Source organism: Nerophis lumbriciformis, linkage group LG10 (assembly GCF_033978685.3).
Source record: "Nerophis lumbriciformis linkage group LG10, RoL_Nlum_v2.1, whole genome shotgun sequence".
NCBI classification, from domain to species: Eukaryota; Metazoa; Chordata; class Actinopteri; order Syngnathiformes; family Syngnathidae; genus Nerophis; species Nerophis lumbriciformis.
Window position 1 is genome coordinate 34120707 of NC_084557.2, and position 22901 is coordinate 34143607.

At 39.3% G+C, this 22901-nt stretch overlaps 1 protein-coding gene across 1 annotated transcript; it reads right to left on the bottom strand.

Moving 5' to 3' along the window:
* Positions 1 to 5685: 5685 nt before the first annotated feature.
* On the bottom strand, positions 5686 to 22208 carry tmem170a (transmembrane protein 170A). Its single transcript, XM_061969772.2, has 3 exons — positions 21948 to 22208; positions 10505 to 10675; positions 5686 to 6358 (listed from the first exon to the last, which is right to left on the bottom strand). The coding sequence occupies exons 1-3, from the start codon at positions 22057 to 22059 to the stop codon at positions 6228 to 6230; spliced, it is 414 nt and encodes a 137-aa protein (XP_061825756.1). The 5' UTR covers positions 22060 to 22208; the 3' UTR covers positions 5686 to 6227.
* Between the last annotated feature and the right edge of the window lie 693 nt (positions 22209 to 22901).

The following is a 22901-nucleotide window of genomic DNA, read 5'->3' on the forward strand; positions in this document are numbered from 1 at the left end:
TGTGCCATCAATCTTGGCCTTTTATAGGAACAATCGGTTGCATTTCTAAGTTTAAGTGATTCAGATATTTTCCTATATGGTCACGTATGTGCAATTGTGGAGTCAATCCAAAGTATTATGTATCATCTTTTTAAAAGGTAACATTTTAGCACAGGATTACTGTTCTCATAATCAATGACATTTTCAATAAATGTGGAAAAAAATATTCATCGAGCATCAATTCATCAATTCCAGTGACAGCAGTTCAGGACTAAAGATACTATCTTTCAAGTGAGATGCTTGGCACACTTTTTTTCTGGGTCAAGCAAGCAAAAGGAACATGAAAGTTCAAAGTCACAAAGAGAAGTTTTAAGCACTGTTATTTGATGATAAAAAGTCACAAATATTAATGTTAAACACACAGCGTGAAATTTTATTCTGAGACAGGGTAAAGGGGTAGGACCTATAAGACCTATGATGGGCCGTCAGGGACATTATTATATACACTACTGAAATGCTCTTACATAAACAACTAAAATGTTTTTTTTTCTCACTACACTACTGAAACACTCTCACACACTACTGAAATGCTTTCTCTCACATGCACGAGTGAAAAGCTCTCATACATACAAGTGAAATCATTTTAGAATTCTACTGAAATGTTTTTCTTTCACACGCACTAGTGAAAAGCTCTCCAACATACAAGTGAAATTCTTTCACTCATAAGACTGAAAATGTTTTCTCTCACTCGCACTAGTGAAAAGCTCTCTCACACACAAGTGAAATCATTTTACACATACTAGTGAAAAATAATTCCAGGTAAGGTGTGTGTATGTGTGAGAGGTTTTCAGTAGTGTGTATGAGAGTGTTTCAGTAGTGTGTGTGAGAGGGGGAAAAAATCAGTAGTGATAATGAGAGTGTTTCAGTAGTGTGTGTGAGAGAAAAACCTTTCAGTAGTGTGCATGAGAGTGTTTCAGTAATGTGTGTGAGAGAACAATATTTCAGTAGTGTCAATGAGTGTTTCAGTAGTGTGTATGAGAGTGTTTCAGTAGTATGTGTGAGAGTGTTTCAGTAGTGTGTGTCAGAGATAAAACATTTCAGTAGTATGTACGAGTATGTTTCAGTAGTGTGTGTGAGTGTTTCAGTAGTGTGTGTGAGAGAAAAACATTTAAGTTGTTTATGTGAGAGTATTTCAGTAGTGTATGTAAAAGGTAATTCTGAATAATGTCCCTAACGGCCCCTCATAAAGATCTGCTTCTTCCTACTTCTTTTCAGACTTGAATCGTACACATGTAATCATGTGAATGTATCTTGTTGTTGCATGTCCCAAACAATTCAATTATGACCATGAAGAAAGCATACACGAGCTGATAGTAAAGATTACGGAGAATGATTTGTGAAAACGGGGGCCGGCTCTATGTAGGGGCAAGAGAGGGCAAAGCCCCCTCAAATAAGTGAAGTCCCCCCTCAAATAAAAATGTTTAAAGTTGAGAAAGTGCATTTTAATATACCGGTACCCACAAAATGTATCTATGACAAGTTGACATAAATAACCGCAGTAGTGGAGTAATCCACTCGTATGATATCATCTTCCCCCTTTTCTGTCCATCACCTGTGTCAGGCTCCAGGAGTCCGCATGCACACAGACATACACCCTCCCCTCAGCCCTCAGTAAACCAGTGTCGAAGAATTAAAAACGAGACGAAAAGTACAAATAAAATCCATTCATATTTAATTTTGTCTCCTAAATGGGTGGGTCAATTTCGGAATATATCCAATCACAGTTCTTCAATAGTGTACAATATGAGAGAGGGTGGGAGTTAGTGACAAAAGTGGGCCAATCAGATGATTTTCCTTCTGAGATGAGGAAGTTCAAGTTTAATTTCTCATCAATCGCGCCAAAACAAAAAGGTGTGGACTTAACATGTTTTACATCGTAATAAGTGAACAACTGGGAGAAAGTGAAAAGGACACATTTTTATTTTTGATGATTTATTTATACAAACCCCGTTTCCATATGAGTTGGGAAATTGTGTTAGATGTAAATATAAACGGAATACAATGATTTGCAAATCATTTTCAACCCATATTCAGTTGAATATGCTACAAAGACAACATATTTGATGTTCAAACTGATAAACTTTTTTTTTTTTTGCAAATAATCATTGACTTTAGAATTTGATGCTAGCAACACGTGACAAAGAAGTTGGGAAAGGTGGCAATAAATACTGATAAAGTTGAGGAATGCTCATCAAACACTTATTTGGAACATTCCACAGGTGAACAGGCAAATTGGGAACAGGTGGGTGCCATGATTGGGTATAAAAGTAGATTCCATGAAATGCTCAGTCATTCACAAACAAGGATGGGGCGAAGGTCACCACTTTGTCAACAAATGCGTGAGCAAATTGTTGAACAGTTTAAGAAAAACCTTTCTCAACCAGCTATTGCAAGGAATTTAGGGATTTCACCATCTACGGTCCGTAATATCATCAAAAGGTTCAGAGAATCTGGAGAAATCACTGCACGTAAGCAGCTAAGCCCGTGACCTTCGATCCCTCAGGCAACATCAGTGTGTAAAGGATATCACCACATGGGCTCAGGAACACTTCAGAAACCCACTGTCAGTAACTACAGTTGGTCGCTACATCTGTAAGTGCAAGTTAAAACTCTCCTATGCAAGGCGAAAACCGTTTATCAACAACACCCAGAAACGCCGTCGGCTTCGCTGGGCCTGAGCTCATCTAAGATGGACTGATACAAAGTGGAAACATGTTCTGTGGTCTGACGAGTCCACATTTCAAATTGTTTTTGGAAACTGTGGACGTCGTGTCCTCCGGACCAAAAACGAAAAGAACCATCCGGATTGTTCTAGGCGCAAAGTGTAAAAGCCAGCATCTGTGATGGTATGGGGGTGTATTAGTGCCCAAGACATGGGTAACTTACACATCTGTGAAGGCGCCATTAATGCTGAAAGGTACATACAGGTTTTGGAGCAACATATGTCGCCATCCAAGCAACGTTACCATGGACGCCCCTGCTTATTTCAGCAAGACAATGCCAAGCCACGTGTTACATCAACGTGGCTTCATAACAAAAAAGTGCGGGTACTAGACTGGCCTGCCTGTAGTCCAGACCTGTCTCCCATTGAAAATGTGTGGCGCATTATGAAGCCTAAAATACCACAACGGAGACTCCCGGACTGTTGAACAACTTAAGCTGTACATCAAGCAAGAATGGGAAAGAATTCCACCTGAGAAACTTAAAAAATGTGTCTTTTCACTTCCCAAACGTTTACTGAGTGTTGTTAAAAGGAAAGGTCATGTAACACAGTGGTGAACATGCCCTTTCCCAATTACTTTGGCACATGTTGCAGCCATGAAATTCTAAGTTAATTATTATTTGCAAAAAATAAAGTTTATGAGTTTGAACATCAAATATCTTGTCTTTGTAGTGCATTCAATTGAATATGGGTTGGAAAGGATTTGCAAATCATTGTATTCCGTTTATATTTACATCTAACATAATTTCCCAACTCATATGGAAACGGGGTTCGTAGTTTGAGAAGAATGTTTCTGTTTTATTCATAAGACTACTGTACTTTTCAGTTTTGTAAATATTGGCTATTGTGTGTGAAGTCCTACTTAAGGTTAAATTATGTTTAGGAATGAGGCCATTAAATTAAGATAAATGTTGTGATGGTTGAAAAATGTGGATGAAGGATTTTTTTATTTGATTTATTTTACTTAAAATTTGTAGTTTCCCTCCTGAGATATCGCCACATTAATGTTGTTAAGAGCTACCAGCAGGAGCTAAGTCCTCAGGTTGGACACCCAAGTTGTACAGGTGTGAAGGTAGAGGCCTAAGAAAGCACAATCCTCTTCTCCAGGTTGGAGTTGGACATGTAGGTCTTGATTTACTAAAGGTTTGCGTGTACTAAAACACGTAAAAACCTGAAAGCACACGCAACGTTAACCTACTAAAGTGTGCAAAGTGGATTGTGTCTCTTTAAGTGAGCAGAAAAAGGCTTGCCATCCATTTTGCGTCTGTCTTCATTAATATGCAAAATATACGCTGATCATCCAAACACCCACAATACTGGGGTGAGAAAATGCAAATATAATTATTGAGCACACGCAATGTGATTTATCAACACTCATCACCATTTTGCAAGCACTATTTTGTGTTTTATTTAGTAACTGCATGCTGACAGTTCCACAGACGGCTGCAAGATCAGTGCTCGTGCTGCAGACAGACGATGGACAGATGAGAATCCTCCATCATACGTGTGTGTGTCCAATTTTTGCATGGTTAGGAAAAAAAAAATTAGACATATCGTCTATTCAGCAACATCATTTTATAATTTTATAGCTGCTAGAGGACTTAAGGGGCTGATTAAAACAAATTCAATTCATGGATTTTGGTGTCCTTTAGTATTTTTTGGCTGGGGAGTGGGAAGTGTGGGCTTCTCTGCTTAGGCTGCTGCCCCCGTGACCTGACCTTGGATAAGGGGAAGAAGATGGATGGATATTACAACACTTTTATTTTCTTACAAGACATGAATTAATTTCAAAACAATAAATCTTAATTGAAGACTTTAATTACATGTAGTGACGATGAAGCAGTGTACTAATCATAAATATAAAGACTGCTCAAAATAAAACTGGCTCTATAAAATGCATCTTTAAACTCAAATCATAAAAAAATAAAAACTGAAGAAGAGCCATTTGAATTGTCCTGCTTCACTAAGAACATCAAATATATACTTTTTGTTCTCGTCAGATGGTGTAGCCCAGGTGTGTCCAAAAGGGCCGCAAAATTCAGTAAAATTGAAGGACGCTGTGAGCCGCTTTCATACATTCTGTACATTGAAGTAAAAAAAAACAAGTTAACTCCTGCGATTGATCGCAAAAAATCGTGCATGAATCGCATACAGTGCATCTGAAAAGTATTCAAAATGCTTCGCTCTGTCCACATTTTGTCATGTTACAGCTTTATTCCAAAATGGAATATATTTAAGTTAAAGTTAAAGTACCATTCATTTTGTCCTCAAAATTCTACACACAATACCCCATAATGACAATGTAAAAATGCTTTTTTTTTTAAAAATAAAAATTGCATTAAAACAAAACAAAAAATGACAGTATTCACAGCCTTTGCCAAATACTTTTGTTATTACTGTAACTACTGCCTGAAGCCTTTTTGATTACGACGCCACAAGGAAGACACACCTATCTCTTTGCAGCACCTCTCATGCTCCATAAAGTTGGATGGGAAGTGTTGTTTTTTTTATCCAGGGTGTTCTGGTTTATTATTTTTAATACATTTTAATAAATACTTTCCGGATGACTTTACAGTGAATCCGGAAAGTTTGGACCTTTTCCACATTTTGCTACGTTACAGCCTTATTCCAAAATGAAATAAATTAATTTTTGTACTCAAAATATAGCTGTGAATACTTAAGTAGATGTGATTTCTTAGTATTTATTTTTAACAAATTAGCAAACATTTCTAAGAAAAACAACAACAAAAAACTTCACTTCATGGGGTATTGTGTGTAGAATTTTGAGGACAAAAATGTATTTATTCCATTTTGGAATTAGGCTGCAAGTGTGGGAAAATTCAAGCGCTGTGAATACTTTGCGGGAGCACTGCGGACTAATCACTTGTAAAAATGTATTGTTTGACAGCATTACTAATAACATCTCGAGAATGAATTCATTTAATTTTATTGAGCCGCAGAGGGTAGATAAAAAAAAACAAGCTGTGGGCCGAAATTGGACCCTGGGTAGCACTTTGGACACTCCTGGTGTAGGCTCCTAGAATAAAAATAGGGATTAAGATCAATAAAGCAACACAGCACCAGCCAAGTCACTTGATTCCATTTCTCTGACTAGTGCAGCTTGGCAAGCAACAATATCTCAAACTAAGTTGAATTGTTTGAATGACTTTCCAACTTCCGTATGCCATGTTTTCCTCTTCAGTCCGTTGGGCCTCACCAGGTCCACTCAATGCCGTCGCTTTCCAGTTTCTTATTTTTTCTTCTGTGCTGCTTCAAAGGGCAAAGCAAGCAGGACCAGATCCTACATTTTGGATGTGAGTTTGCTCTACAGTGATGTTTTAGCAGGAGAAACTCCACACACAGCATGTAATGATCACATGATCACACCCGAGGCCTGTTTGGTCTTAAAATTGCCCGACCAGCAGAAAAGTGGGATTCCAATCACAGCCAAGCGGCTCCGGCGCTGCTAAAGGGTGGCAAGCACCCGGAGGAAGGAAATGAGCAGGATGAAGAAGGACTGTCCCACACCAAACACCAGCGCCTCCAGAGACATCATCCTCTTCCCTGCTGCCTTGTAAACTCCTGCAATGGCTGCACCTTACCAAAAAAAAAAAGGTAAAACACATTTCAGGGCTTTATATTATTTTAGCGGATCAACAACAGGAAAACATATTACACATTGTGCTGCTTATCTCCTCGTTTCTAAAAATATTTCACTTTTCCTCCCTTTTTGATTACCTCTCAAGGAGCGCTGAAGAAACATTTATCCTAGGGCTGGGCGATATGGCCTTTTTTTAATATCTCGATATTTTTAGGCCATATCGCGATACACGATATATATCTCGATATTTTGCCTTAGCCTTGAATTAACACTTGATGCATATAATCACAGCAGTATGATGATTCTATGTGTCTACATTAAAACATTCTTCTTCATACTGCATTAATATATGCTCATTTTAAACTTTCAGGCAGAGAAGGAAATCACAACTAAGTCAATTTACCAAAAGTGTATTTATTAAACAGTTATTAAGCAGTGGCACAAACATTCATGTCATTTCCAAAACAGAAAGTGCAAGATTGTCAGAGACATTTTAAAACAAGCTATTAGTGCACTTTTGTGCATGAGTCATCACTAAGATGACATATCAAAACAACACTAAATTAAAGTGCACTTTTTGTACAGAACGCCACTACAATAGTTTAAAAACATGATGTCACACAAGATATTTCAATAAGTGTCAAATAAAAATGAGCTGCATAATAGGAAATCAAATAGTGTACGTCCTTCGCTATGTGGTAGGTTCCTGCTGACATTATCTCCTTTTGTCGTGGACTCTTTTTTTCATACGGTGTTGATCTGGAAATGTTTGCCTCTGCATTTTGATGGTGTGGGCATGTGGCACCGAACAGAGATGTTGACATGCGGAGTTAGCCCTCTTGATTCTCTAACGGGTGAATTTTCAAATGATGCTACATATTAGCAGCAATGCTACTTTTTGTAGAAACGCTTTTGCCCCACACTTGACAAATTATGGTTGTCTGTTCGACATATTCCCACTTGAAGCCAAACCACCGCCAGACGATGGACCCCGTGCTGTTTTTCTTGGGAATTAATTCTTCCTTCATTTGTTACCAGATTCGCACCTTCTTTCTCTCGTATTACCACTCGCACCACAGCTAACTTTAGCCATGCTGCTACCTCTCTGCTGCGCGAGGGCGTATACGTATGTGACGTATAACGTGACAGTATGTGACGTATGTAAGAAGGTGCGCTTGCTGTCTGTGAGAAGGAGACACAAGAAAGAGTGGGAAGAGCCTGTAGTGTAATGCCAGCAGCTAAAAGCAACTGCATGAGAACGAATACTCCGATATCACGATATAGTCATTTTCTATATTGCACAGAGACAAACCCGCGATATATTGCGTATATCGATATATCGCCCAGCCCTAATTTATCCTTTTCCTGATTTGAACAGTTCGTACAGCCGAAAACAACACAAACAAAGGGTCTTTTTTCTTCGAGAAAGGCAAAATGGCTCCAGGTAGCCATTGAAAACAGAGCTGGCTTGACTACCACCAGTATTCATTGGGCGTATGTAACATCCCAGCAATATAATACTTGCCAAAGAGCCTCAGAAGTGTAGTAAGAAAACAAGATATAACAACTGGACAGCACAGTTATCATAATCAGCTCATTTTTAAATGTTAGAAAGAAAATGGTTTTATTAATTTATTTAAGTACACACACAAAAGTACTGAAAATTGGTACTGTTGAGTACTGGCATCAATTCCCAGGTACCAGAAATTGGTCGTATATTGGTTCAAATGTGAAAGATACCCATCCCTACTCTTGTTTGTGACTAAATTTGGCTGATTATAGGCCTTTCATACATTTGGACTTAGACTAAGACTTCCTTTTTATTGTCATTCAAATTTGAACTTTACAGCACAGATAAGAACGAAATTTCGTTACATAAGCTCATGGTAGTGCAGGATAAAAAAAGCAATAAGGTGCATATATAAATAAATAAATACATATAAAAAATATATAATATATATATAAAATAAATAAATATATATAAATATATATAAATAAATGAATAGATTACTGTACAGATAAATATATTGCACTTTTTCACATGCGTCCACGTTTATGGATGTATGTTATATTGTCTTTTTTATTCCAGCGAGTTAATCCATTTTGGGGGGAGTTGAGGGGATAATCTAATTATGATGCGTTCAAGTTTCTTACGGCCTGAGGGAAGAAGCTGTTACAGAAACTGGAGGTTCTGCTTCGGAGGCTGCGGAACCTCTTTCTAGAGTCCAGCAGTGAAAACAGTCCTTGGTGGGGGTGGGAGGAGTCTTTGCAGATTTTCTGAGCCCTGGTCAGGCAGCGGCTTTTTGCGGAAAGGACATTCCAGAAGCGTAATGTCAGCCTGTTTTATCTATTCCATCTTAACATTTCAAGCAAGTTTGGTTGAAAAACACGGCCGCCATCAAGCAAAACATCTATGTTGCGGGGATTAGCAAATAATTGTCCATATGTCATTGACCATTTGTCCTATGGTTACCGTATTTTTTGGGTTATAAGTCGCTCTGGAGTATAAGTCGCACCGGTCGAAAATACATAATAAAGAAGGAAAAAAAGTCGCATTTTTGGGGGAAATTTATTTGATAAAATCCAACACCAAGAATAGACATTTGAAAGGCAATTTAAAATAAATAAAGAATAGTGAACAACAGGCTGAATAAGTGTACTTTATATGACGCATAAATAACCAACTGAGAACGTGCCTGGTATGTTAACGTAACATATTATGGTAAGAGTCATTCAAATAACTATAACATATAGAACATACTATACGTTTACCAAACAATCTGTCACTCCTAATCGCTAAATCCGATTAAATCTTCTTCCTCAGTGTCGCTTCTAAACAACTCTGCCAACTCCAAAGGTAGACAAGATATTTTACGGTCATGTGTTAATAATTTCACACATAAATCGCTCCAGAGTATAAAAACTATGAAAAAAACTGTGATTTATAATCCGAAAAATACGGTATATCTGGATTATTACTAGCATCTCTTCTAAAAACATATTGAGTACAAACTATAGCAACCATGCCATTTACAGTCATGTGAAAACATTACAAACCATGAGGTGTCATCCTTTTTTTTTTCTTTTACAGCTGATGGAACATTTTAACTGTTTTAACTACCATTCACATGGCTCAATACTACTATATTTATGGTGAGTTGTGGCATAAAACAGTGTATGACTGCACACCCCACCTGCTAACTAGTATGTACTAGTATGCAGAGTAGTATGATCTTTGCTCTGCTTACTGGTAAGCTAGTTATTTATGGTCAATACATGGCAGCTAAAATAACAATCTGAACAATTTCTGTAAAAAAAAAAAAACAAAAAAAAAAAAAACGTATCTCATAACCTTTCATTAAGTAATTTCTAGGGATGGCCGATAAAGGTTTTTTGACGATATCCGATATTCCGATATTGTCCAACTCTTTAATTACCGATACCGATATCAACCGATATATACAGTTGTGGAATTAACACATTATTATGCCTAATTTGGACAACCAGGTATGGTGAAGATAAGGTACTTAAACGTACGTAAAAAAATAATAAAATAAAATAAGATAAATAAATTAAAAACATTTTCTTGAATAAAAAAGAAAGTAAAACAATATAAAAACAGTTACATTGAAACTAGTAATTAATGAAAATTAGTAAAATTAACTGTTAAAGGTTAGTACTATTAGTGGACCAGCAGCACGCACAATCATGTGTGCTTACGGACTGTATCCCTTGCAGACTGTATTGATATATATTGATATATAATGTAGGAACCAGAATATTGATAACAGAAAGAAACAATCTTTTTGTGTGAATGAGTGTAAATGAGTGTGAATGGGAGAGGAAGGTTTTTTGGGTTGGTGCACGAATTGTAAGTGTATATTGTGTTTTTTATGTTGATTTAATAAAAATAAAAAAAATGTTTTAAAAACCTGATACCGATAATAAAAAAAACGATATCGATAATTTCCGATATTACATTTTAATGCATTTATCGGCCGATAATATTGGCAGGCCGATAATATCGGACATCTCTAGTAATTTCACTATGCCATAAAGTAGCAGCACGCTGTAAACTGGACTCAAAATCTACAATCTAAATATGCTAATTTATCACAGAGTGACAAAAGCAGAGAACCTACTGGTGAGGACTCCTCCACCCACTGGTCCAACAATGCCCATTAAGAGGATGGCGATGGGCATCAGTCGGGCCATTTTGTGCTGCCGAAGTGCAACGAATGCCAGCAGAGTTGCAGGAAGGTGGAAGATCATAGAGGAGACTGCTGCCCACATAAAAACGCCATACCACATCTCTGGAAAAACATAATAGCATTAACATATGCACACATGGTTACTTTGAACACCTTTTTTTTTTTTACAATGAAAAGAAATAGAGTAACATAATATTGACCTGAAGTGAGAGATAATTATTGACGGAGTCAATGTGTAATGTTTATTGATTTAACATTTAATTATATTTTCTTATTGGCACACATGTAAAAAAAGGAATGGTCTCATTTTAGTTTGATAAAACATTGAAGCAGGGGAAAATGATAATATTGCTTATATCATTAAGTTAAATATTATGAAGTGACAATATTTATTTTTTTCTAACCAGGAACTTTGTTGTATACCTATTTTCTATTTGCTCAGGTTATTTTGCTCTTTGAAAGTACAAACCCATGAGTTGGGAAATTGTGTTAGATGTAAATATAAACGGAATACAATGATTTGCAAATCCTTTTCAACCCATATTCAATTGAATGCACTACAAAGACAAGATATTTGATGTTCAAACTCATAAACTTTTTTTTTTTTGCAAATAATAATTAACTTAGAATTTCATGGCTGCAACACGTGCCAAAGTAGTTGGGAAAGGGCATGTTCACCACTGTGTTACATGGCCTTTCCTTTTAACAACACTCAGTAAACGTTTGGGAACTGAGGAGACACATTTTTAAGCTTCTCAGGTGGAATTCTTTCCCATTCTTGCTTGATGTACAGCTTAAGTTGTTCAACAGTCCGGGGGTCTCCGTTGTGGTATTTTAGGCTTCATAATGCGCCACACATTTTCAATGGGAGACAGGTCTGGACTACAGGCAGGCCAGTCTAGTACCCGCACTCTTTTACTATGAAGCTACGTTGATGTAACACGTGGCTTGGCATTGTCTTGCTGAAATAAGCAGGGGCGTCCATGGTAACGTTGCTTGGATGGCAACAAATGTTGCTCTAAAACCTGTATGTACCTTTCAGCATTAATGGCGCCTTCACAGATGTATAAGTTACCCATGTCTTGGGCACTAATACACCCCCATACCATCACAGATGCTGGCTTTTCAACTTTGCGCCTAGAACAATCCAGATGGTTCTTTTCCTCTTTGGTCCGGAGGACACGACGTCCACAGTTTCCAAAAACAATTTGAAATGTGGACTCGTCAGACCACAGAACACTTTTCCACTTTGTATCAGTCCATCTTAGATGAGCTCGGGCCCAGCGAAGCCGACAGCGTTTCTGGGTGTTGTTGATAAATGGTTTTTGCCTTGCATAGGAGAGTTTTAACTTGTACTTAGAGATGTAGCGACCAACTGTAGTTACTGACAGTGGGTTTCTGAAGTGTTCCTGAGCCCATGTGGTGATATCCTTTACACACTGATGTCGCTTGTTGATGCAGTACTGAGGGATCGAAGGTCACAGGCTTAGCTGCTTAGGTGCAGTGATTTCTCCAGATTCTCTGAACGCTTTGATGATATTACGGACCGTAGCTGGTGAAATCCCTAAATTCCTTGCAATAGCTGGTTGAGAAAGGTTTTTCTTAAACTGTTCAACAATTTGCTCACGCATTTGTTGACAAAGTGGTGACCCTCGCCCCATCGTTGTTTGTGAATGACTGAGCATTTCATGGAATCTACTTTTATACCCAATCATGGCACCCACCTGTTCTCAATTTGCCTGTTCACCTGTGGGATGTTCCAAATAAGTGTTTGATGAGCATTCCTCAACTTTATCAGTATTTATTGCCACCTTTCCCAACTTCTTTGTCACGTGTTGCTGGCATCAAATTCTAAAGTTAATGATTATTTGCAACAACAAAAAAAGTTTATCAGTTTGAACATCAAATATGTTGTCTTTGTAGCATATTCAACTGAATATGGGTTGAAAATTATTTGCAAATCATTGTATTCCGTTTATATTTACATCTAACACAATTTCCCAACTCATATGGAAACAGGGTTTGTAATTTAGCTCATATTTGGAATAATTAAATGCCCCAAAATCTACTTTTTATTTAATATATTTTTTTATGAGTAAATATCTGAAATCAAGCTATAGATATATCATTTTTTGTTCTTTTTACTAACAAGATAGTTTTTCTCTAACCAGTTCACTTTATGTTTATAAAGCAATATCTCCTGAGAACCAGCATCCTACACAGTGAGACGTGTGTATTAGTTTGGAGGACTCAGCAGGATGTATCACAGATTTTACAATGATGACAAAACTAAACAATATACTCTTTGTTAAATATATTAAATCCTAACAAATCAATGTAATAATAAATATCCAACATCAGGGGATTTTAGCAAGATATGATTGTATTTCTAACTAACCATGACCTCAAAATCCTCTCCAAACATAAATCTTTAGTAATTATTTTGTTTTAGTATCTACTGGTTACGAAGTCATAAACACATCATGTCTGACAGCTTGCTTCACATTTATCAGGAGCATTCAAAAACTATGCCAGGGAGCTGGTTAGGATCAAGTTACCGTGGTAACTGTCTCTGAGTTTCACTTATCCCACTTTTTTGGAACTTATAATCCGAAATTTCCCTCGTCTCAGCGTTTACATCAGGGGTGCCCAAACCTTTTGCATCCAAGGGCCAAAGTGAAAACGTTTCCAATGATCCGCAGACCAAACAGGGATTTTTTACCACGCAACAGCCCAACCAGTGAGGAATTTAGCCCTTCCATCGCCATATATAAATATCAGTTGTGTGTTTAATTCAGTTAACATGCAACGCTGCATCTTTTATGTACTTCTATTTCCAGATGTTGTTCTGTAACCAGATCCTCCTAGATATTTCATCTCATCGCTTTCAAACTTTACCGAGACAGATGAGACCAGGGGTCTACAAACTTTTTGAACCGAGGGCGGTATTGGCTTGAAAAAAAATTTGGCCAGCTTTTCCTTACACTGAACAAAAAACGTCATATGTCCACTGATGTTTAAAAACTCTACACTTAGGGTCTATTTTACGTTTCCCCAACAATATTTTCCCCTCGTGCACTAATTGACTAAAAGAGCGCGCACTTGCCGGTTTGCGTTATCGATGGGAAAAGGCACTTTTAGACAATATGATTTGCCTGAGTGGCTAGGAGACCCCGAGAGTAAGAAGCGGTATAAAATGGATTGATGGATGGGCTAGAAAGGACAGATTTAAGAAATAATATTTTTTTTAATTAAAAAAAACATTTTTCTTTTTTTTTTTACTCAGGACTCCCCGCGGTTTGGATTTTGGGCGCTGGCAGACCGTAGTTTGGGGACCCCTGGATTAGACATATGGGTGATGCTAAAATTCAAAGCGTTATAAGGTTTTCAATAAAGAAAATGGGTGAAGCATGGCAACCACATCTGCGGTCGCCTCCAAGGTTTCTCATTGTAGCCCATTGGGTTGATTGCCCTGATGTGGGCTCTAAGCCGAGGATGTCTTTGTGGCTTGTGCAGCCCTTTGAGACACTCGTGATTTAGGGCTGTATAAATAATCTTTGATTGATTGATTGATTGATTTGTCAACTGCGCTTCATTCACTAACAGTGTTACAAAAAAGATCAATTAGAATAATACATAATGTTGGATATAGAGAACATACAAACCCTGTTATTTATTGAATCAAAAATATTGAAATTCACCGATTTGGTGCACAGATTATTTATGTATTTAATATTTGTTTGCTTACTATTAGAGATGTCCGATAATATTGGCCGATAAATGCTTTAAAATGTAATATCGGAAATTATCGGTATCAGTTTCAACCTCCCGATTTTCCCGGGAGACTCCCGAATTTCAGTGCCCCTCCCTAGGCAACCATTCTCCCGATTTCCACCCGGACAACATTATTGGGGGCGTGCCTTAAAGGCACTGCCTTCAGTGTCCTCTCCAACCTGTCGTCACGTCCGCTTTTCCTCCATACAAACAGCGTGCCAGCCCATCCATCCATCCATTTTCTACCGCTTATTCCCTTTTGGGGTCGCGGGGGGCGCTGGAGCCTATCTCAGCTACAATCGGGCGGAAGGCGGGGTGCACCCTGGACAAGTCGCCACCTCATCGCAGGGCCAACACAGATAGACAGACAACATTCACACTCACATCCACACACTAGGGCCAATTTAGCGTTGCCAATCAACTTATCCCCAGGTGCATGTCTTTGGAGGTGGGAGGAAGCCGGAGTACCCGGAGGGAACTAGCTTCTGTAGACAACAGGGACTAACGTTTATTGATAATTGGCCCTCTTTCTGGGGCAAACCAGGCTTGCTGATGAGGGACGGCCTTCACCCTAACCAGGAAGGCGCCATCATCCTGTCTAAGAACATAGACTACTGTTTAAGTCACATTTGACTAACTACACTAGAGCAAGCCCGGTCACAGGCAATTACAGAGCCTGCTAGTCCGGGTGAGGAGTCAGTTAAGCTAGAACTAGCCAGCACCAGGCTGGATAATTCCTGTACGCATAGCAATTTTCTTAGAATAACACACAACTCACATAATGTGTTTTCTGTTGTGAATGTGTCCGGGGTAGATATGCATTCTACTGAGGTGGCAAATCATGATGCGTTCAGTCGATCGCAGCATCAAGCAAACAATCTGAAAATTCCCGTTGTATCAATTCCTAGATATGGTCGAAACTATTTAAAGTGCACTACGTATAATAAACGCAACATTATTAATATTTCTACTACGGATAATTTAAACAAAAACTCGTCAAAACAGCCCAATACTTATAATATGGGCTTTTTAAACATAAGATCATTGTCTCCCAAAACGTTATTAGTTAATGAGGTCATTAGAGACAACAATCTTAACGTCATTGGTCTTAGCAAAACCTGGCTCAAACCAGACGAATTTTTTGCCCTAAATGAGGCATCTCCTCCTAACTATACGAATGCGCATATTGCCCGTCCCCTTAAAAGGGGTGGGGGGGTCGCACTAATATACAATGAAAACTTTAACCTTACCCCTAACCTAAATAATAAATACAAATCGTTTGAGGTGCTTACTATGAGGTCTGTCGCACCGCTGCCTCTCGATATGGCTGTTATCTACCGCCCCCCAGGGCCCTACTCGGACTTTATTAATGAATTCTCAGAGTTCGTTGCTGATCTAGTGACGCACGCAGACAATATAATCATAATGGGGGACTTTAATATCCATATGAATACCCCATCGGACCCTCAGTGCGTGGCGCTCCAGACTATAATTGATAGCTGTGGTCTTACACAAATAATAAATGAACCTACGCATCGCAACGGCAATACGATAGATCTAGTGCTGGTCAGGGGTGTCACCACCTCCAAAGTTATGGTACTCCCGTATACTAAAGTAATGTCCGATCATTACCTTATAAAATTCGAAGTTCTGACTCATTGTCAACAAACTAATAATAATAATAACTGCTATAGCAGCCGCAACATTAATGCTGCCACAACGATGACTCTTGCTGACCTACTGCCTTCGGTAATGGCACCATTCCCAAATTATGTCGGCTCTATTGATAACCTCACTAACAACTTTGACAATGCCCTGCGCAAAACCATTGATAGTATAGCACTGCTAAAACAAAAAAGGGCCCCTAAAAGGCGCACCCCATGGTTTACAGAGGAAACCAGAGCTCATAAATTATCATGTAGAAAGTTGGAACGCAAATGGCGCGCGACCAAGCTTGAGGTTTTCCATCAAGCATGGAGTGATAGTTTAATATCGTATAAACGCATGCTTACCTTAGCTAAAGCTAAATATTACTCAAATCTCATCCGCCTCAACAAAAACGACCCTAAATTTTTGTTTAGTACAGTAGCATCGCTAACCCAACAAGGGACTCCTCCCAATAGCTCCACCCACTCGGCAGATGACTTTATGAATTTCTTTAATAAGAAAATTTAACTCATTAGAAAGGAGATTAAAGACAACGCATCCCAGCTACAACTGGGTTCTATGAACACAGATACAACTGTATCTACGACGGATACTGCAATACAAAATAGTCTCTCTCTTTTTGATGAAATAACATTAGAGGAACTATTACAGCGTGTAAGTGGGATAAAACAAACAACATGTTTACTTGACCCACTTCCTGGGAAACTTATCAAGGAGCTTTTTGTATTATTAGGTCCATCAGTGCTAAATATTATAAACTTATCACTTTCCTCTGGCACTGTTCCCCTAGCATTCAAGAAAGCGGTTATTCATCCTTTGCTCAAAAGACCTAACCTTGATCCTGACCTCATGGTAAACTACCGACCGGTGTCCCACCTTCCCTTTATTTCGAAAATCCTCGAAAAAATTGTCGCACAGCAGCTAAATGAACACTTAGTGTCTAACAATCTCTGTGAACCTTTTCAATCAGGTTTCAGGGCAAATCACTCTACGGAGACAGCCCTCGCAAAAATGACTAATGATCTACTGCTAACGATGGATTCTGATGTGTCATCTATGTTGCTGCTTCTTGATCTTAGCGCTGCTTTCGATACCGTCGATCATAATATTTTATTAGAGCGTATCAAAACACGTATTGGTATGTCAGACTTAGCTTTGTCGTGGTTTAACTCTTATCTTACTGACAGGATGCAATGCGTCTCCCATAATAATGTGACCTCGGACTATGTTAAGGTAACGTGCGGAGTCCCTCAGGGTTCGGTTCTTGGCCCTGCACTCTTTAGTATTTACATGCTGCCGCTAGACGACATCATACGCAAATACGGTGTTAGCTTTCATTGTTATGCTGATGACACCCAACTCTACATGCCCCTAAAGCTGACCAACACGCCGGATTGTAGTCAGCTGGAGGCGTGTCTTAATGAAATTAAACAATGGATGTTCGCTAACTTCTTGCAACTCAACGCCAAGAAAACGGAATTGCTGATTATTGGTCCTGCTAAACACCGACATTTATTTAATAATACCACCTTAACATTTGACAACCAAACAATTACACAAGGCGAATCAGTAAAGAATCTGGGTATTATCTTCGACCCAACTCTCTCGTTTGAATCACACATTAAGAGTGTTACTAAAACGGCCTTCTTTCATCTCCGTAATATCGCTAAAATTCGTTCTATTTTATCCACTAGCGACGCTGAGATCATTATTCATGCGTTCGTTACGTCTCGTCTCGACTACTGTAACGTATTATTTTCGGGTCTCCCTATGTCTAGCATTAAAAAAATTACAGTTGGTACAAAATGCGGCTGCTAGACTTTTGACAAGAACAAGAAAGTTTGATCATATTACGCCTATACTGGCTCACCTGCACTGGCTTCCTGTGCACTTAAGATGTGACTTTAAGGTTTTACTACTTACGTATAAAATACTACACGGTCTAGCTCCGTCCTATCTTGTCGATTGCATTGTACCATACGTCCCGGCAAGAAATCTGCGTTCAAAGAACGGCTTATTAGTGATTCCCAGAGCCCAAAAAAAGTCTGCGGGCTATAGAGCGTTTTCTATTCGGGCTCCAGTACTATGGAATGCCCTCCCGGTAACAATTAGAGATGCTACCTCAGTAGAAGCATTTAAGTCCCATCTTAAAACTCATTTGTATACTCTAGCCTTTAAATAGCCCCCCTGTTAGACCAGTTGATCTGCCGTTTCTTTTCTTTTCTCCTCTGCTCCCCTTTTCCTTGAGGGGGGGGGGGGGGGGGGCAGGCACAGGTCCGGTGGCCATGGATGAAGTGCTGGCTGTCCAGAGTCGGGACCCGGGGTGGACCGCTCGCCTGTGCATCGGCTGGGAACATCTCTGCGCTGCTGACCCGTCTCCGCTCGGGATGGTGTCCTGCTGGCCCCACTATGGACTGGACTCTTACTATTATGTTGGATCCACTATGGACTGGACTCTCACAATATTATGTCAGACCCACTCGACATCCATTGCTTTCGGTCTCCCCTAGAGGGGGGGGGTTACCCACATATGCGGTCCTCTCCAAGGTTTCTCATAGTCATTCACATCGACGTCCCACTGGGGTGAGTTTTTCCTTGCCCGTATGTGGGCTTTGTACCGAGGATGTCGTTGTGGCTTGTGCAGCCCTTTGAGACACTTGTGATTTAGGGCTATATAAATAAAGATTGATTGATTGATTGAACCCACGCAGTCACGGGGAGAACATGCAAACTCCACACAGAAAGATCCCGAGCCCAGGATTGAACCCAAGACTACTCAGGACCTTCGTATTGTGAGGCAGATGCACTAACCCCTCTGCCACCGTGAAGCCCCCGTGCCAGCCCAGTCACATAATATATGGGATTTTACACACACATAAGTGAATGCAGCATACTTGGTCAACGGTCATACAGGTCACACTGAGGGTGGCCGTATAAACAACTTTCTTTCTTTCTTTAGTTTATTTCGAACATGAACACACTTACATCATAATACATCACACAATTTCATATAATTTCATTTTACATCATGCCCGAAAAGGAGTAGGAAGAAGCAAAGCTTATTTAATCCTACCCCTTTCCCACTTCAAAGCGTTTACAAATATATAGAATCATTTACTGACCTTTTCATATAATAAAATAACATCTATGAATTAGTGTACAACAGTTTTGTAATATGTAATTAATTAATTAATTCAGTCATTATTAACATACTGAGATGAAGAATATCTTATTTTCAATAAGGTTGAAAGTATTTCTCATAATTCTTCTTCATTGTACTCTGTAAGCACTATTATTTTGAACAACCTCTTAAACTGGATCATATCAGTACAATTTTTAACTTCTTTACTTAATCTATTCCATCATTTAATTCCACATACTGATATGCTAAAAGTTCTAAGTGTTGTATGTGCATATAAATGTTTTAAATTATTTTTTCCTCTAAGGTTGTATTTCTCCTCTTTAGTTGAGAAGAATTGTTGTACATTCTTTGGTAGCAGGTTATAGTTTGCTTTGTACATCATTTTAGCTGTTTGCAATTTTACCAAATCACCGAACTTTAATATTTTTGACTTAATAAATAAAGGGTTTGTGTGTTCTCTATATCCAACATTATGTATTATTCTCTCTAGTCTAGTCTTCCCTCACTCGTGAACAAGACTCCGAGGTACTTGAACTCCTCCACTTGGGGCAAGATCTCCTCCCCAACCCGGAGATGGCACTCCACCCTTTTCCGGGCGAGAACCATGGACTCGGACTTGGAGGTGCTGATTCTCATCCCAGTCGCTTCACACTCAGCTGCGAACCGATCCAGTGAGAGCTGAAGATCCTGGCCAGATGAAGCCATCAGGACCAAATCATCTGCAAAAAGCAGAGACCTAATCCTGCAGCCACCAAACCGGATCCCCTCAACGCCTTGACTGCGCCTAGAAATTCTGTCCATAAAAGTTATGAACAGAATCGGTGACAAAGGGCAGCCTTGGCGGAGTCCAACCCTCACCGGGAGTCTTGTTCACGAGTGAGGGAAGAGTGGATCGTGAGATCGACAGGCGGATCGGTGCGGCGTCTTCAGTAATGCGGACGCTGTATCGATCCGTTGTGGTGAAGAAGGAGCTGAGCCGGAAGGCAAAGCTCTCAATTTACCGGTCGATCTACGTTCCCATCCTCACCTATGGTCATGAGCTTTGGGTTATGACCGAAAGGACAAGATCACGGGTACAAGCGGCCTAAATGAGTTTCCTCCGCCGGGTGGCGGGGCTCTCCCTTAGAGATAGGGTGAGAAGCTCTGTCATCCGGGGGGAGCTCAAAGTAAAGCCGCTGCTCCTCCACATCGAGAGGAGCCAGATGAGGTGGTTCGGGCATCTGGTCAGGATGCCACCCGAGCGCCTCCCTAAGTAGGTGTTTAGGGCATGTCCGACCGGTAGGAGGCCACGAGGAAGACCCAGGACACGTTGGGAAGACTATGTCTCCCGGCTGGCCTGGGAACGCCTCGGGATCCCCCGGGAGGAGCTGGACAAAGTGGCTGGGGAGAGGGAAGTCTGGGCTTCCCTGCTTAGGCTGCTGCCCCCGCGACCCGACCTCGGATAAGCGGAAGAAGATGGATGGATGGATGGATGGATGTATTATTCTAACTGATCTTTTTTGTAACACGGTTAGCGAATGTAGTGCACATTTGTAGTTATTTCCCCATATTTCTGCACACTTTAACACTGTTACAAATATGCGCCACACTGTGAACCCACACCAAACAAGAATGACAAACACATTTCGGGAGAATATCCGCACGGTAACACAACATAAACACAACAGAACAAATACCCAGAACCCCTTGCAGCACTAACACTTCCGGGACGCTACAATATACACCCCCGCTACCACCAAACCCCGCCCACCTCAACCACGCTCCCCCTCTATCTCCCAAATTTGGAGGTGTCAAGGTTGGCAAGTATGCTCTAGTATACTCTGGACTGAAGCTGTGTGCCTTCATTGTTTTTGTAGCTGTTGTTTTGAGGCATGCTTAAAAAAACTAAAAAACAATGCACTTTGTGAAAGTCAAAGTATAGTATTTCCCATAGATGTAATGGGTATTAGGATTATCTCAGGGAGAGCATGTCCCAAATTCCAAGCTGCTGTTTTGAGGCATGTTAAAAAAAAATAATGCACTTTGTGACTTCAATAATAAATATGGCAGTGCCATGTTGCCACTTTTTTCCACAACTGGAGTTGAAGTTGTTCTCTTATTTTGGAAAACCTTGTTTTTGATTGATTGATTGATTGCAACTTGTATTAGTAGATTGCACAGTACAGTACATATTCCGTACAATTGACCACTAAATGGTAACACCCGAATAAGTTTTTCAACTTATTAGTTGAAAAACGTTCATCAATTCATGGTAAAGTTACATTGTTTAATGCATCCAACAAAATTAGACATAATAATGTGTTAATTTCACGACTGTATATATCTGTATCGGTTGATATCGGAATCGGTAATTAAGAGTTGAACAATATCGGGATATCGGCAAAAAAGCCATTATCGAACATCTCTACTTACTATGGTATATTATTTATTTATTATTTGTTCACTGTTCTGTTACAGAGAACAATGAAATTGGATAAAATTGCTATGGTATGAAAGGGGGTAGGATTAAATAAGCTCTGCATGCTTCTTCCTACTCCTTTTCGGACGTGCTGTAATGAAACAACTGGAAAGATGTGATGCACCACATTATATCGTATGCATGTTGGAAATAAACTGAAACTGAACTGAAGGTTTAAGGTGTTACGTAATCATCTGGAATCTGTAGCCAGACAACATGTGTGACTTGTAGTTAAATCGAACATTTCAGACACAAACGCAACAAAAAAAAACAACTTCAACAGACATGAGAGCGATAATAAAGCGATATCGACACAAATAGAATCAACCTACCTGAAAAGTCGCCAAGGGATGTGTCGTTGTATCCGTACGTGCCATTTTTTCTTGGCACTAAATTCATACTAAGCATTTTCTGGAAAATATCATTTTCACCATAATCCTCCATGACGCATTGATGTATAATATGACGATTGAAAGAACTCGGGGAAGACCGAGTATTAGGAAAGATAGAACTTGCACTAGAAATAGTTCCTGTTGTTGTTGTTGTTGTTGTCTTCCGGTTTTCTTCTTCGTTACCGAATGGCAAAGAGCTTCTCGGTGCATTACTGCCCTCCTCTGACATGTAACGTAAAAGCACAACTTATTTGTGCTACAAATACAGAAAAAGACATGTAAAATATGAATAATCTGAAATATAGTACATTATATTTGTAAACTCCTTCTTCCCGTAACACATTATAGCCATCAAGAGCTAAAAAAACAAAAACAAACAATACTTCCGGCTTTCATAATAAAAGCACTACGCATCCTATCAGTTTTACTGTAATCAATTCAGTTTTTAGTTTTAGTTTAATGGGTTATTTACAATTAGGATTGACTTAACCAGAAATAACATTTGATTAGGGAAGAAACTAATTTTGTGAGATTCCACATAATTAAAAAACTAAAATGGAAAAGCCAATGTATTTGTGTGGATTAACACACACGTTTTTTTTAATGAATGAATGATAGGGCTTAGCCTTGTCAAGTAAAGACACCCAAACTTTCCACACCCACGGTACATGTATTGTATTCATTTAAGACTGTGGGCCACAGGTATGAAACTTACAAAACAGGGGCAAGATGGCCCGCCACATTATGTACTGTGGCCCAAGAAAGCCTGGAAATAATTTGCGTCAATAAACTACTTAATATTTCTGACTAAATGAATTATTTCCATTCTGACAGAAAAAATGTACTGCATTAAATTGCATTTAAACGTTGTCTTTATCTGATCATGCAACAAAT

Coding starts and splice junctions, on each gene's coding strand:
- tmem170a (XM_061969772.2), bottom strand. CDS start 22,059: ATGGAGGATTATGGTGAAAATGATATTTTCCAGAAAATGCTTAGTATG. Junction 10,676..21,947: donor ATCCCTTGGCGACTTTTCAG/GTAGGTTGATTC, acceptor ATGTTTTTCCAG/AGATGTGGTATGGCGTTTTT. Junction 6,359..10,504: donor GGGTGGAGGAGTCCTCACCA/GTAGGTTCTCTG, acceptor TTTTTTGGTAAG/GTGCAGCCATTGCAGGAGTT.